We start from the raw sequence: 14,750 nt of genomic DNA, 5'->3' as shown, positions 1-14,750 counted from the left end.
GATGTGATGAAGTGTGTTAAAGGCTGCGCGCAAGTCATGGATGTTGTGGCACTGTTTACCATAATCAAAGCCATAAGAGGATGTCATTTGTGACTTTGGGAAGAGCTGTTACAAGGGAGGAACCTCAATTAAGGGATTCAAACATGGAGTTCTGGGGGAAATGGGCATGGACTTGGAAGGCAACCGCAAGTTCAATGACTTTGGAGTGGAAATTAGGGTTAATAAATGGTTGCTTTTGTTTTTTTTTGAAGAGAGGGTTGATGATGACAAATTTCATGGAGGGGGGGGGGGGGGGCGGTATCTGATAAGAGAAAACCATTACACAAGGTCTCATGAACAAGATGATGTGACCATCAATTTACTCGAGACACGATAGGAAGTAAACTGTGGATTTACTAGACTTACAACTGAGCCTGCCTGCACCCAGAAGAACTGAGGGCAGACTCACAAGGCTGCAGCACATTATACTTCTGGTAGTGGGAGGGGCCATGGGCGGAGCCAAGGGTGGTGCCGAGGGTGGAGCCCTGTACAAGCTCATCTCCCCGTGGGCAGAGCCGCGCAACTGCTCACAGACAGAGCCCACAAGGACAAAATGCTATACAGTGTGAATTACATGATGTACATTCACCACATTCACCCCCTGTTAAAAAAATCAAGTCCGGCGGGGGTGACGGGTCTACAGGTTGAGCCGGTCCGGTGGCCGAGTCGTCCTTTGGGATCGGCGCAGCACCGGGATTGCAGCCTCTTCGGGTAGCTGGGTGGTGATGGACGGTGTGGATCGGGGGTGGTTCGGTCCGAGCTTTGTTCCTGACCGGTGCGACGGGCGAAGGGGGGGGGCGCAGAAAACATATAGGCGTGGGGGTGCAGGGCGTGGGGGGTCGGGTGAGGTGTACTGTGAGGGGTGCCTCGGCGGTGGTGGTGGTAGTGGTGGATCCTGCAGGCGCCTGGTCCCAGAGGGAAACGGTGTCCTGACGGCCGTCGGGGTGTTCAATAAAGGCGTAGTGTGGGTTCGAGTGTAGCGGAGGAGAACCGGGCCCGGTGTCCTCAACCAAGATGGGAGCGAACCCCCGTGGTAGTGCCCCTAGGGAAAACAAATAATCGCTCGTGAGGGGTCTGGTTAGTGGCAGTGCACAGGAGGGACCTAATTGCATGCAGCGCGTCGGGGAGGACCTCCTGCCAGTGGGAGATCGGGAGATTCCTGGACCGTAGTTTCAGTAGGACGGTCTTCCAGACCGTCGCGTTCTCCCTCTCCACCTGCCCGTTCCCCTTGGGGTTATAGCTGGTAGTCCTGCTCGAGGCGATGCCCTTGTCGAGCAGGTACTGACGCAGCTCATTGCTCATGAAGGGCGAACCCCTGTCGCTGTGTACGTAGCTGGGGAAGCCGAACGGGGTGAACACATTGTGCAGGGCTCTGATGACTGTGCGGGAGGTCATATCAGGGCACGGGATAGCAAAGGGGAAGCGGGAGAATTCGTCTATGACGTTAAGGAAGTACACATTTCGATGGGTCGAGGGGAGTGGCCCTTTGAAATCGATGCTCAGGCGTTCAAAGGGCTTTTACCAGGTGGGCCTTGTCTGGTCTATAGAAGTGCGGTTTGCACTCCGCGCAGATCGGGCAATCCCTGGTGATGGCTTTTACCTCCTTGGTGGAGAAAGGCAGATTTCGGGCTTTGACGTAGTGGGTGAGCCGGGTGAACCCCGGGTGGCAGAGGTCGTTGTGGATAGCCTTTAAGCGGTCGTCTTGCATGCTGGCGCATGTGCCGCGGGACAGGGCATCTGTGGGCTCGTTGAGCTTCCCCGGTCGATATATGATGTCATAATTATAGGTGGAGAGTTCGATCCTCCACCTCAAGATTTTATCGTTTTTTATTTTGCCCCTTTGCGAGTTGTCGAACATGAAGGCAACCGATCTCTGGTCGGTGGTGAGGGTGAACCTCCTACCTGCGAGGTAGTGCCTCCAGTGCCGTACGGCTTGCACAATGGCTTGAGCTTCTTTTTCGACTGAGGAGTGTCGAAGTTCCGAAGCGGAGAGGGTTCGGGAGAAGAAAGCTACTGGTCTCCCTGCCTGATTCAGAGTGGCGGCGAGAGCGACCTCTGAGGTGTCGCTCTCCACCTGGAAGGGGACGGATCCATCCACCTCTCGTATGGCTGCTTTGGCGATGTCCTCCTTGATGCAGTGGACGGCCTGGCGGGCCTCTGCTGACAGTGGGAAGAGTGCAGTCTTAAATAGTGGGCGGGCTTTGTCCGCATACTGGGGGACCCACTGGGCGTAATAAGAGAAGAATCCCAGGCACCTCTTGACGACCCTGGGACAATGAGGGAGAGGGAGCTGTAAGAGGGGGAGCATACGGTCCCGGTCGGGGCCCAGGACTCCGTTTTCCACGACATAGCCGAGGATGGCTAGTCTGGTTGTGCGGAAAACGCATTTCTCCTTGTTGTACGTGAGATTAAGCTTCTGGGCCGTCTGGAAAAATCGATTGAGGTTGGCATCGTGGTCCTGCTGGTCATAGCCGCAGATGGTGACGTTATCCAAGTACGGAAACGTGGCCCGCAGCCCGTACTGGTCCACCATTCGGTCCATTGCTCGTTGGAACACCGAGACCCCATTTGTGACACCAAAGGGAATCCAGAGGAAGTGGAAGAGGCGGCCATCGGCCTCGAGCGCCGTGAAGTGGCGGTCCTCCGGTCAGATTGGGAGTTGGTGGTATGCAGACTTCAGATCCACCGTGGAGAAAATCCGATACTGGGCTATCTGATTCACCATGTCTGCAATTCTGGGGAGGGGGTACGCGTCGAGGAGCGTAAACCGATTAATAGTCTGACTATAGTCTACGACCATGTGAAATTTCCCCCCGGTCTTGACGACCACCACCTGAGCTCTCCAGGGACTGTTACTGGCCTCTTTGATCCCCTCACGTAGGAGCCTCCGGACCTCGGTTCGAATGAACACCCTGTCCTGCAGGCTGTACCGCCTGCTGCGAGTGGCCACTGGTTTACAGTTAGCCCTTAGGTAAGCGAAGAGTGGAGGGGGGTCGATCTTTAGAGTCGCTAAGCTGCATATAGTGAGAGGAGGTAGGGGTCCACCGAAGCTGAGTGCGAGGCTCCGGAGGTTACACTGAAAGTCGAGCCCGAGTAAGAGTGGGGCGCAGAGGTCGGGGAGTACGTACAGCTGGAAATTAGAGTAGCTGGCGCCCTGTATCATTAGGGTCGCAACGGTGCGCCCTTGTATTTGGACCGAGTGCAAACCCGAGGTGAGGGAGATAGTTTGCCGTGCGGGGAAGATAGGGAGCAAACAGCGTCTTACCAGGTCAGGATGTACGAAGCTCTCGGTGCTCCAGGAGTTGAAGAGGCACGGTATCTTGTATCTGTTGACTTGAACGGACATAATCGAGCTCCTGAGATGCTTCGGACGCGACTGGTCCAAAGTGACTGCGTTGAGTTGCGGGTAGTCGGTGGCTCGATCAGCAGTGCTGGAGTGGCCCCGTGATGACTGTCCGCGGAGGTCGTAATCGTCGAGGTGAACATCGGGTGATCGCCAAGATGGCAGCCCCAGTTGATCGCACGTGGCGGGCGATGAAGAAGATGGCATCCAAGATGGCCACCCACGTGGATCGCACGTGGCGGGCGGCGAGGAAGATGACGCCCAAGATGGAGGCCCCCATGACTCGCACATGGCCGGCCGCGTGGGGGAGGATTGCCAAGAGGCCCCCATGAGTCACACATGTCGGGCGGAGGCGGAGTCAGCAGACACGCTGCAACATTGCGGGGTCTGCGGGCCTGCGAGTTGGGGTAGCGATTGCTCTGGACTGCGGGGGAGTTAGTGGGTTTTGATTTCGACAGACATACTTTGGCATAATGTCCTTTCCGACTGCAGCTGCTGCAGGTCGCGTTGCGGGTCGGCCAGTGCTGCCGTGGGTGTTGGGGCTGGCCACAAAAATGGCAGGCTGGCGCTCCATAGTGGGTGGGTGGCCGCGCGGCATAGGTCTGGGGCAGTCGCTGGTCGGTGGGTCCACGATGGGGTCGTGTGGTCTGCGGGGAATGAGTTCAGACTTTGAAACGTGACCTCCATTGAGGTTGCTAGCGCTACCGTGTCCTCAAGTTCTGGGCCCCTTTTTCGAGTAGTCGCTGGCGCACATAATTAGACCAGGCCCCCGCAACGTACACATCACGGACAGCGAGTTCCTAATGCTGGGAGGCAGTTACAGCCTGAAAGTTACATTCCCGTGCAAGGGCTTTTAAATCGCGCAGGTAGTCCTTTAGCGACTCTGCGGGGCGCTGGCGGCGGGTAGCGAAAATGTGCCACGCGTAGACCTCGTTTACAGGCCGCATGTATAATCGGTCGAGCATAGCGAAGGCCTCAGTGTACGAGTTGGTACTGTTGAGTTGCATAGAGATGCGATGGCTCATTTGTGCGTGCAGTAGGCTGAGTTTCTGTTCATCTGTAGTATCGGAGGTAGTCGATGCAGCCAGGTAGGCCTTGAAACACCAAAGCCAGTGTAGAAAGATTTCCTTCGCCTCTGCAGCCTGCGGGCGAATTCTAGTCGATCAGGTTTGAGGGCTGATTCCATAGTAGTTTTCTTAAGTCTATTAAATTGATGTGACCATCAATTTACTCGAGACACGAAAGGAAGTAAACTGTGGCTTTAATAGACTTACAACTGAGCCTGCCTGCGACCAGAAGAACTGAGGGTAGACTCACAAGGCTGCAGCACTTTATACTTCCGGTAATGGGAGGGGCCATGGACGGAGCCCTGTACAAGCTCCTCATCTCCCCCTGTGGGCAGAGCCGCGCAACGGCTCACAGACAGAGCCCACAAGGACACAATGCTATACAGTGTGAACGCAATACTATACAGTGTGAACTACATGATATACATTCACCACACAAGATGATCTTGGGAGGGGGCACTTGGGGAAATTGGAGAAAAAGAAAAAGATACAAATAATCGGCTAGGTCCAGCAAGGAACTCCAGAGAAATTTTGGCCCAGTAGATGGAGGGATATTAGCATCCTTTTCTTTCCTGTTTCCCTCTCCCAATTGCACTATCTCCAACCGCCAAAAAAGTGAATTCAACTTTACCTGTATCCTTCAAGGTGCTTTTTGAAGGGCATTGCAAAAAAGTTTTTCAGTGAAAGTGCAGCAGCTAAAAGGGAAAGATGTAGTTTATTCAAAGGAGCTTCAGAACATTTGTCAAAGTTTTATTCACTGATTTCGATTTTCCAGTTTATTCAAATTAATTGTCCATCACATTCCATTCTTACCAATAATTAGGCACTCCTCTAAACAACCAAACACGTATCCCAGGACTACAAGTTTCCCTAAATGGAGATCCACAGGCAAATATGCCAATACTTTCCCCAAGAAAGTTAAATTTCCATCATATGGGTTTTCCACTCCTTTCATTTCAACAGAAAGCGCTCCTACCTTTAGATATAAAAGACAAAACTACAATTAGTTTTTTTTGCCACTTAAAGTAATGTTGCAATTTTACAGTGAATACTTTTGCAATAATAAAGCAGCCACACATTATTAAAGCAAATCCTTTCATTATATCAGATTTTTGGCATAGGTTTACTACAAAAGGTCAGTTTTGAGGGACTGGTCAGCTACTTGCCTCTTTCAGTAGTAGCACTGTCCGTTCAATATCTCTCAAATTGGGTGGAGATAAAGCAGAAGCCAACAAAGCTCTTGGTTCTCCCATTTCCAGTAATTTGACTTTCAGTACAGTGCTGCCCAATGGACAGCGCTAGGAAATTCACAGAGAAACAAATGGTTCTTTTTCATTCTACATGTACCGGACAAGGTAAATCAAAAATCATCTAGTTGCAAAAATTTCGACAGCATTTACTAAGAAATGTGCAATTGCAGTAATTTGCACATTTATGTTGGACTTGTATCTAATGTATTTCATACAATCTTCAGTCATTTGAAATTTCAAATATTTATGTCAAGTGTCTCAATACTACTCAGTGTATTAACAACCGAATAAAGCAAGAACATTCAAGTCAGTCTCATTAAAAAGTAAAAACAGGTATTCAGGACAAGTTATTTCATGGAAAAGAGGCTATTACCTGCATCTCTGGTACTGCATGATCAGGAATGCAATGTGTCCAGAAATCATAGGTCACTAACCGATAACAGTACCCTTTTGAAACACGACCAGCCCGGCCTATTTGAGATGTCAATAAAAACTTCCTTAAAAATTAGAATGGGAAACTTCTTTTTGCAATATCTAATGACACATTACAGCACTCCATAACATAATTTCTCTCAATTTCATACTGCAGCCAGACAAGTTCCATTCTTAGTATTTCTTTACTATGGGTGGAATTCCCCGTTTTCTGATATTTGATATTTGTGGACCTTGCTCAGTGCAATTGGCTACCAAGTTTACTGCATAACAATGACTATCAAATATAATTCGATATAAAGTTCTTTCCTTCTTTTAATATTACCGGAGCAATTATTTTGTGGAAATGTTTGAAAACACTGATAAGTCTACCTAAATAAATAACCTATTTTAATCACTCAAACTTGAATCACCACATATTGAAATCTAGACCAATTACATACTTATAAATGTTTCCGTTGAATCACACCCCAAGTTCTTTTGTGGTAGGCTCTGCCGATGAGTTCCCCACCGCTATCCAATGACACTTAGGGCGTGATCCAATGGCCACGCTGCACCCGAATGTTAGAGCGAGACAGCTAGCCTCACTAACATGCAGATTCCTGAGGTACCCAAGGCGTTGGGATTCAACCCCTTTGCCTCAGAGAACTTGGCCCAGCGTTGTTCAGCACTCACTGAAACGGGGACCAGACAGAACGGCACTTGTGGGGATCTTCCATGTGATCAGACGCCCCCGGCTGCATGTCCTTAGGGCAGGGTAGTGCCCTGGCACTGCAGGCGCCACCTGGATTGCCTGGCAGTGCCACCTAAGTGCCAGCCTGTTACTGCCATGGTTCCCAGGTGGTACTGTGAGCTGGAATGGGTGCGGTCAGGGTACCAGGTTGGCACTGCAAAAGTGCCAAACTGGCATTTCTTTGCGTGCAAGATCGGGCCACAGGTGCCCGCGTGGGCCAGAACACCCCCCGGAGTGCGTTCAGAGGAGAAGAAACAGGTCGGGGATTTTTTAGGCTGCCTCTACTTTTAAATAGCGTCCTGATCCCTCACTACACTGGAGTTCCCCACTGTACAAAAAGGGGCTCTGTGCGGCCTCAGCCGTGCATTCCAGGTCCCTTATTCATCACAAGCGTCGGGAAACACGCGGCTAAACACGCACGCTAGGGGACTACGTTCCCTTTTAGGAGAATCACACCCGTAGTCACTCTTTTGGGCCCTTTGGAGTTTCTCACCGGTTTAACCCACACAGAAGTTTTATCAGCAAGGGGGAGCTGAACTCAGATATCGGGTCACCATTTTGAAAGGGTGCCCAATCTCTAAGTCAGCTCGAGGGTACCTCACCCCTACACACTTAGGGACTACCCCCCTTCCACCTCCCCCCAAGTGAGGACATACCGCTATGGGATCCTTGCGGGTCCCCCCCCCCCTTCTAGGACCCCGCCTGTCTGTTCTCCCCTCCACAGAGGCCCCCATGGATCTGCCATATACCCCCACCCTTCAAATCCCCCCTCCAGCCCTTTTCATGGGTATGATCCCCCATGGCTCCTGAGCCTTGACACTGCCACCCTTGCACTGCCACCCTGGTAGTACTCATGCCAGCTTGGCAGTACCACACAGGTGCTTTGGCTTTTGGCGGAGGGCAAGGGGCCACCCTGCACTGACCCTGACCACCCAGAGGTCTCCATAGTCCTGGACATCATCTCTCTCGCCCCTCTTTTCTCTCTCTCTCCCCCCCCCCCCCCCCCCACTTGCTCCTCCTCTCTCTCTCCCCCCTTCCCCCTCCTCCCCCCCTCCCCAAACCCCCCGTGGTGTGCTGTTCCACCTGGTCCATATTGGTGTGGACCAATGCTGAACGGCGCTGGCTGCAGCCTTGCCAGGGAGATGAGTAGATCCCGAGTAAGTTCACCAAAGTCGGACTTCAGGAATACTGATTGGTCCCGACCGTTTTGGCGATGCCTCTGACTCCGACCGCTCACGGGACTTGGGTAGATCTCACAAAGAGTGAAGGCTGCAGGGAGATCCATGGGAATCCACTCCCGGGTCCACCGGCCACACCACACTCGAATGAAAGCACGTGCATCCGGTGGATCATGTGAACAAATTATATCTATTGAACAGTTTGAATGAAATTCATTAGCTCATGTAGCAATTATCCAAGTAAAGTCTCCGTTCCCAGTGAAATGAAATAGCTCAAGTTTTACAGATAAAGGAAGGGTCAATAACTGCATACTTTCTCCCCAAAAACATGAAATAAATGAATAGAGACTTATCTACCTTTCCTCTGATTACAGCTCATCTTTGAGGCCCAGTTCAAGCGAAGGCTCTGGTAGTTTGTGTCTTCATCGCAAACCAGATTTCGAGTTAAACAGAAGTCTATCACTGTATAGAGGAATATTTGCAATGATGAACAAATCAATAATCAAGCACAAGAGCACATGAAATAGGAGTTGCTCCATCATTCAATACAATTATGGTTAATCTTCAGCTTCAACTCCATTTTCTGTCCATTTTCCTCGATTCAGAAACAAAAATCTATCGATCGGTCTTAAAAATATTCAATGTTGGAGCACCCACAGTCCTCTGAGGTAGAGAACAAAGGAGAGTCACAAATCTTTTAATGAAGAAATTTCTAATTTCAGTACTAAATGATCAGCCCCTTATCCTGAGACAGTGCTATTTTCAACATTGCCCAGAAAGGGGAAGCAACCTCTCACTATTTACCCTGTCAGATCCCCTCAGAATTTTTAACGTTTCCTTGAGATCACCTCTCATTCTACAAAACTCCAGAGAATATAGACCCAATTTACTGAGCCCATCATCATAGGACAATTCTCTCATCCCAGGGACCAATCCAGGGAACCTATACCTCCTCCAATATAAATATTACAATTGTGGGGCTTCTTATGTTGGCACTGCCTTAACTTGAAAATTATCGGGCTAATGTGTCCCCTGTCGAAGCCTGCCTGACAACAAGCCTAGTTGGTTAAATTGTTAGTGGTAAAGAGAGCCCAAGGGCTGGATTGTCCCCTACCTGGCAGGGTGGGGAGTCCCAGCGGGATGGAGTGGCGTGAACCACTCTGGCGTTGGGCCGCCCCAAAAGTGCGGCTTTCTCTGCACCTTTAGGGGCCAAGACTTAACCTTGAGGGGCTAGGCCCGCGCCGGAGTGGTTGGCACCCCTCCGGCCGTCGGGAACGGCCTTTGGCGCCACGCTAGCCGGGGCCTAAGGGCCTTCACTGGCCGACGGAAGTCCGCGCATGCGCCGGGGCGTCAGCGGCTGCTGACGTCATCGCTGCGCATGCGCTGGGGAGGGGGTCACTTCCGCGTCGCCCATCGTGAAGGCTATGACCAACGCAGAAGGAAGAGAGTGACCCCACGGCACAGGCCCCAGGCCCCCCCCCCCACCGATCGGTGGATCCCGATCGTGGCCTCCCCACCCCCCCCAGGACCCCAGAGCCCGCCCGTGCCGCCAGTAAAGGAGGTGTTTTGATTCACGCCGGCAGGACTGGCATTACAGCAGCGGGACTTAGGCCCATCGCGTGCCGGAGAAGCGCCCGGGGGGGGGGGGGCAAGAGGCGCGGCGCGATTCCCGCCACGGCCGAATCTTTGGTGCTGGAGACTTCGGGAGACGGTGGGGGGCGGGATTCACGCCGGGGGGGGGGGGGGGGGGGGGGGTCGGAGAATTCAGCCCCAAATTCTTTTACTTTGAAGAAGGTGGATGATGTTTACACCTGAAATGGCAGCAGCCTGTGTGCACCATTAATGACAGTTCTTGGGTTAGAAATCACCTGGCTGAGAAAGGGAAAAAAAGCAAAAGTAAACCCTCGAGAGCCAAGAATCATTTTGAATTGATTTCAGGAGAAATTAATGTCCAATTAAAAGACAGTAAAATGTGCTGAATCTTCTGGTTGTGCTAACATCAAGGGGGTATCATGGTTCTGTGGTTTGAAGTGTAAGTAGCCTGCAAAGACCCTTTCAGTCAATAGCAGTTTCAGTCTTTTCTGACAGTATCTTGAAATATGAAATCTTGTAATGCCATCCATCAGGCCAACTGGGTCATGGTTTCCCATTTTTTTTTCTCCCTCTTTCCTCAATAGCAGCGTTATATTTGATTACCCCCAATCCACTGGGTCACTTCTAAAATTTAGAAAATTTTGAAAATCATAACCAGCACATTCAATATCTCTGCAGCTATCTCATTCAGAACTCCAAGATGTTGGGATTTATCGGGGTGTTTATACTTTAGGTTTATCCAGTTCTTTCTTCTGCTAATATTAATTACCTTAATTTCATCACTTTCATTAGCTCTTAAATTACTCTTTATTTCTAGTACCTGGCATCTGCTGCAAGAGAGACACTAAATTATTATTATTAAATAGCTGTTCAATTACTTTAAAAAAAATATTTTTATTCTCCTTTTTCACATTTTCTCCCAAATTTACACCCATCAACAACAAACAATAATCAGGAGCAAATATGTCAATCCCCATAGCAGTAACAATGATCCCATCAAACCCCTAACATTAGCCCGCATGTTCACATAAACAAATGACACAAAGGAATCAGGAATCACCCATGGTCACCATCAACACACCCCTCCCCCTCCCTCCAACCCTCCCACCCACCCCCCCAACCCTCCCACCAACCCCCTCAACTAATGTTCGATGTTATCCAGTTCTTGAAAGTGCATGATGAATAATGCCCGTGAATTGTAGAACCCCTCCATCCTTCCCCTCAGTTCAAACTTAACCTTCTCAAGAGTCAAGAATTCCAATAAGTCCCCCCGCCACGCCAGGGCACAGGGTGGAGAGGCTGCTCTCCATCCCATCAGGATCTGCCTTAGGGCGATCAACAAGGCAAAGGCTACAACATCTGCCTCCGCACCCATTTCCAACCCTGGCTGGTCCAACACCCCGAATATGGCCACCCGGGGGCCCGGGTCCAGTTTCACGTGCACCACTGATAATTACCCTGATAACCTCCTTCCAGTAATCCTCTAGCTTTGGACAGGACCAAAACATATGAACGTGAATAGCGGGCCTCCCCGCAGTGTTCACACACAACTTCTACTCCTTCAAAGAATCGGCTCATCCTCGCCCTCGTGTATCAGCCCCAAACCCGCGCACAAAGTGGAGGCATTCACACTCCGGAGCACCTCACACCAGAACCCCCCCCCCCCTTCCATATCCTCTCCCAACTCTTCCTCCCACTTTGCTTTAATCCCCTTCTCCTCCCATTTTCGAAAATTTCCATCCCACCTGATGAGACCATCAATTCACGCGACACGTGGTTAGAAGTGAACAGTGGTTTTAATCGTCTTACAACAGAGCCTGCCTGTGACGAGATCAACTCGAGATGAACTGGCAGGCAGGCTCCGACTGCCAAGCTTTGTACAACCAGTGGGGGGGGAAGGGTCATGGGCGGAGCCAAGGGTGGAGCCCAGTACAAACTTCGTACATTCCCAGTACACCTCCCCCTAGGGGCAGAGCCGCGCAACTGCTCGTGTGCCGAGCTTATAGAGGCATGGTACAACATGTGTGATAACAGTGTGAATTATGCTATTATGATTCACCACATTCACCCCCTGTAAAAAAAATCAAGTCCGACATGGGTGATGGTTTACGGATTGAGCCTGTCTGGTGGTCAAGTTATCTGTTGCGATCGGCGGAGCACCGGGGTTGCAGTCTCTTCTGGTGGCTGGATGATCACGGTCGGTTGGGATACGATGGCGGACTCCGGGGGTGATTCTGTCCGAGCTTCATACCCGTCTGGTTCGACTGGGGAGTGGGGACACTGGGAGCTTGCGGGCACGGGCGCGCGGATCATGTGTAGCGAACTGATAGGCGCGGGGGCGTGGGGCGCTGCGAGTTGGGTTGGATGTAGTATGAGGGGTACCTCGGCGGTGGTAGTGGTGGGGTTTGATCCTGCAGGCGCTAGGTCCTGGAGGGATACGGTGTCCTGACAGCCGTCAGGGAACTCTATGAAGGCGTATTGGCGGTTCGAGTGTAGTAGGAGCACTTTTTCCACAAGCGGGTCAGTTTTGTGTGCCCTGACGTGCTTCCTGAGGAGCACTGGGCCCGGTGTCTTCAACCATGCCGGGAGCGAAACCCCCGTGGTAGTACCCCTGGAAAAGGTAAAGAGCCGCTCGTGAGGGGTCTGATTGGTGGCGGTACACAAGAGGGACCTAATAGCGTGGAGCGCGTCTAGGAGGACTTCTTGCCAATGGGATAACGGGAGATTCCTGGACCGGAGGGTCAGTAGGACGGTCTTCCAGACCGTCGCGTTCTCCCTCTCCACCTGCCCGTTCCCCTTGGGGTTATAGCTGGTAGTCCTGCTCGAGGCGATGCCCTTGTCGAGCAGGTACTGACGCAGCTCGTCGCTCGTGAAGGACGAACCCCGGTCGCTGTGTACATAGCTGGGGAAACCAAACAGGGTGAAGATACTATGCAGGGCCCTGATGACTGTGTGGGAGGTCATGTCGGGGCATGGGATAAGCAAAAGGGAATCGGGAGAACTCGTCGATGACATTTAGGAAGTACACATTCCGGTTAGTCGAGGGGAGTGGCCCTTTGAAATCGATAGCGAGGCGTTCAAAGGGCCTAGAAGTCTTGATAAGGTGGGCCCTGTCTGGTCTGTAGAAGTGCGGTTTGCACTCCGCGCAGATCAGGCAATCCCTGGTGACGGCTTTTACCTCCTCAGTGGAGAAAGGCAGATTTCGGGCTTTAATGTAGTGGGCGAGCCGGGTGACCCCTGGGTGGCAGGGGTCATTGTGGATGGCTTTTAAGCGGTCGCTCTGCATGCTGGTGCACGTGCTGCGGGACAGGGCATCTGGGGTCTCTTTGAGCTTCCCCGGTCGATACATAATATCGTATTTGTAGGTGGAGAGCTCGATCCTCCACCTCAGAATTTTATCATTTTTAATTTTGCCCCTTTGCGAGTTGTCAAACATGAAGGCAACCGATCTTTGGTCGGTGATGAGGGTGAACCTTCTACATGCGAGGTAGTGCCTCCAGTGACGAATAGCCTCCACAATGGCTTGTTCTTCCCTTTTCGACCGAGGAGTGTTGAAGTTCCGAAGCGGAGAGGGTTCTGGGAGGAAAATGCGACTGGTCTCCCTGCCTGATTTAATGTGGTTTGCAAGAGCTACCTCTGAGGCATCGCTCTCAACCTGGAAAGGGACGGATTCATCCACCGTCCGCATGGCCGCTTTGGCGATGTCTTCCTTGATGCAGTTGAAGGCCTGGCGGGCCTCAGCTGACAGGGGGAAAAGTGTGGCCTTAAAGAGTGGGCGGGCTTTGTCCGCATATTGAGGGACCCACTGGGCATAATATGAAAAGAACCCCAGGCACCATTTGAGGGCCCTGGGACAATGAGGGAGAGGGAGTTCTAAGAGGGGGCACATATGGTCCAGGTCGGGGCCCAGGACTCCGTTTTCCACGACACAGCCGAGGATTGCTAGTCTGGTTGTGCGGAAAACGCATTTCTCCTTGTTGTACGTGAGATTAAGCTTCTTGGGCCGTCTGGAGAAATCGATTGAGGTTGGCATCGTGGTCCTGCTGGTCAGAGCTGCAGATGGTGACGTTATCCAAGTACGGAAATGTGGCCCGCAGCCCGTACTGGTCCACCATTCGGTCCATTGCTCGTTGGAACACCGAGACCCCATTTGTGACGCCAAAGGGAACCCGGAGGAAGTGGAAGAGGCAGCCATTGGCCTCGAACGCTGTGAAGTGGCGGTCGTCCGGGCGGATTGGGAGCTGGTCCAAAGATGTGCGGGTTAGGTGGATTGGCCATGCTAAATTGCCCGTAGTGTCCTAAAAAGGTTAAGGGGGGGTTGTTGGGTTACGGGTATAGGGTAGATAGGTGGGTTTGAGTAGGGTGATCATTGCTCGGCACAACATCGAGGGCCGAAGGGCCTGTTCTGTTCTATGTTCTATACGGTGGTATGCAGACTTCAGATCCACCGTGGAGAAAATCCGATACTGGGCTATCTGATTCACCAAGTCTGCAATCCTGGTGAGGGGGTACGAGTCGAGGGGCGTAATTTTTTCCCCGGTCTTGACGACCACCACCTGAGCTCTCCAGGGACTGTTACTGGCCTCTATGATCCCCTCACGTAGGAGCCTCCGGACCTCGGTTCGAATGAACACCCTGTCCTGCAGGCTGTACCGCCTGCTGCGAGTGGCTACGGGTTTACAGTCCGGAGTGAAATTGGCAAGAGAGGAGGTGGGGGGGGGGGGGGTTCGCAGCGTGGCTGGGCTGCAGATAGTGAGTGGGGGTAGAGGTCCGCCGAAGCTGAGGGTGAGACTCTTGAGATTGCACTGAAAATCGAGTCCCCAGTAGGAGTAGGGCGCAGAAGTTCGGGCCAGGACGTATAGTTGAAAATTAGAGTAACTAGCGCCTTGGATCGTTAGAGTGGCGACGGTGCGTCCTTGGATGTGGACAGAGTGGGAACCCCGAAGCGAGGGAGATAGTTTGCCGTGCAGGAAAAACAGGAGCGAACAGCGTCTTACCAGATCTGGGTGCATGAAGCTCTCGGTGCTCCCGGAGTTGAAAAGGCACGGTGTACTGTACCCGTTGATTTGGACCGTTGTCAGTAGAGTTGTGGAGATGTTTTGTTGCGATTGGTCC

At 51.9% G+C, this 14,750-nt stretch overlaps 1 protein-coding gene across 5 annotated transcripts in view; it reads right to left on the bottom strand.

Annotated features, from left to right (window-relative positions):
- tdrd9 (tudor domain containing 9) overlaps positions 1 to 14,750 on the bottom strand; it is a 254,200-nt gene that overhangs the window by 62,420 nt on the left and 177,030 nt on the right. For 4 of the 5 annotated variants that reach the window (XM_038777784.1, XM_038777793.1, XM_038777817.1 and 1 more), the window contains 5 exons: positions 8,400 to 8,504; positions 6,073 to 6,170; positions 5,616 to 5,747; positions 5,263 to 5,425; positions 5,081 to 5,144 (listed from right to left, as the gene is read on the bottom strand). In XM_038777784.1, coding sequence (XP_038633712.1) covers positions 5,081 to 5,144; positions 5,263 to 5,425; positions 5,616 to 5,747; positions 6,073 to 6,170; positions 8,400 to 8,504 — 562 coding nt within the window. The remainder of the gene's footprint in view (positions 1 to 5,080; positions 5,145 to 5,262; positions 5,426 to 5,615; positions 5,748 to 6,072; positions 6,171 to 8,399; positions 8,505 to 14,750) is intronic. The other variant, XM_038777802.1, reaches the window with a different exon arrangement.

This window comes from Scyliorhinus canicula, chromosome 2, assembly GCF_902713615.1.
Source record: "Scyliorhinus canicula chromosome 2, sScyCan1.1, whole genome shotgun sequence".
Lineage (NCBI taxonomy): Eukaryota > Metazoa > Chordata > Chondrichthyes > Carcharhiniformes > Scyliorhinidae > Scyliorhinus > Scyliorhinus canicula.
The sequence above is the reverse complement of the archived record's forward strand: the minus strand, read 5'-3'. Positions and strand labels throughout refer to the sequence as shown.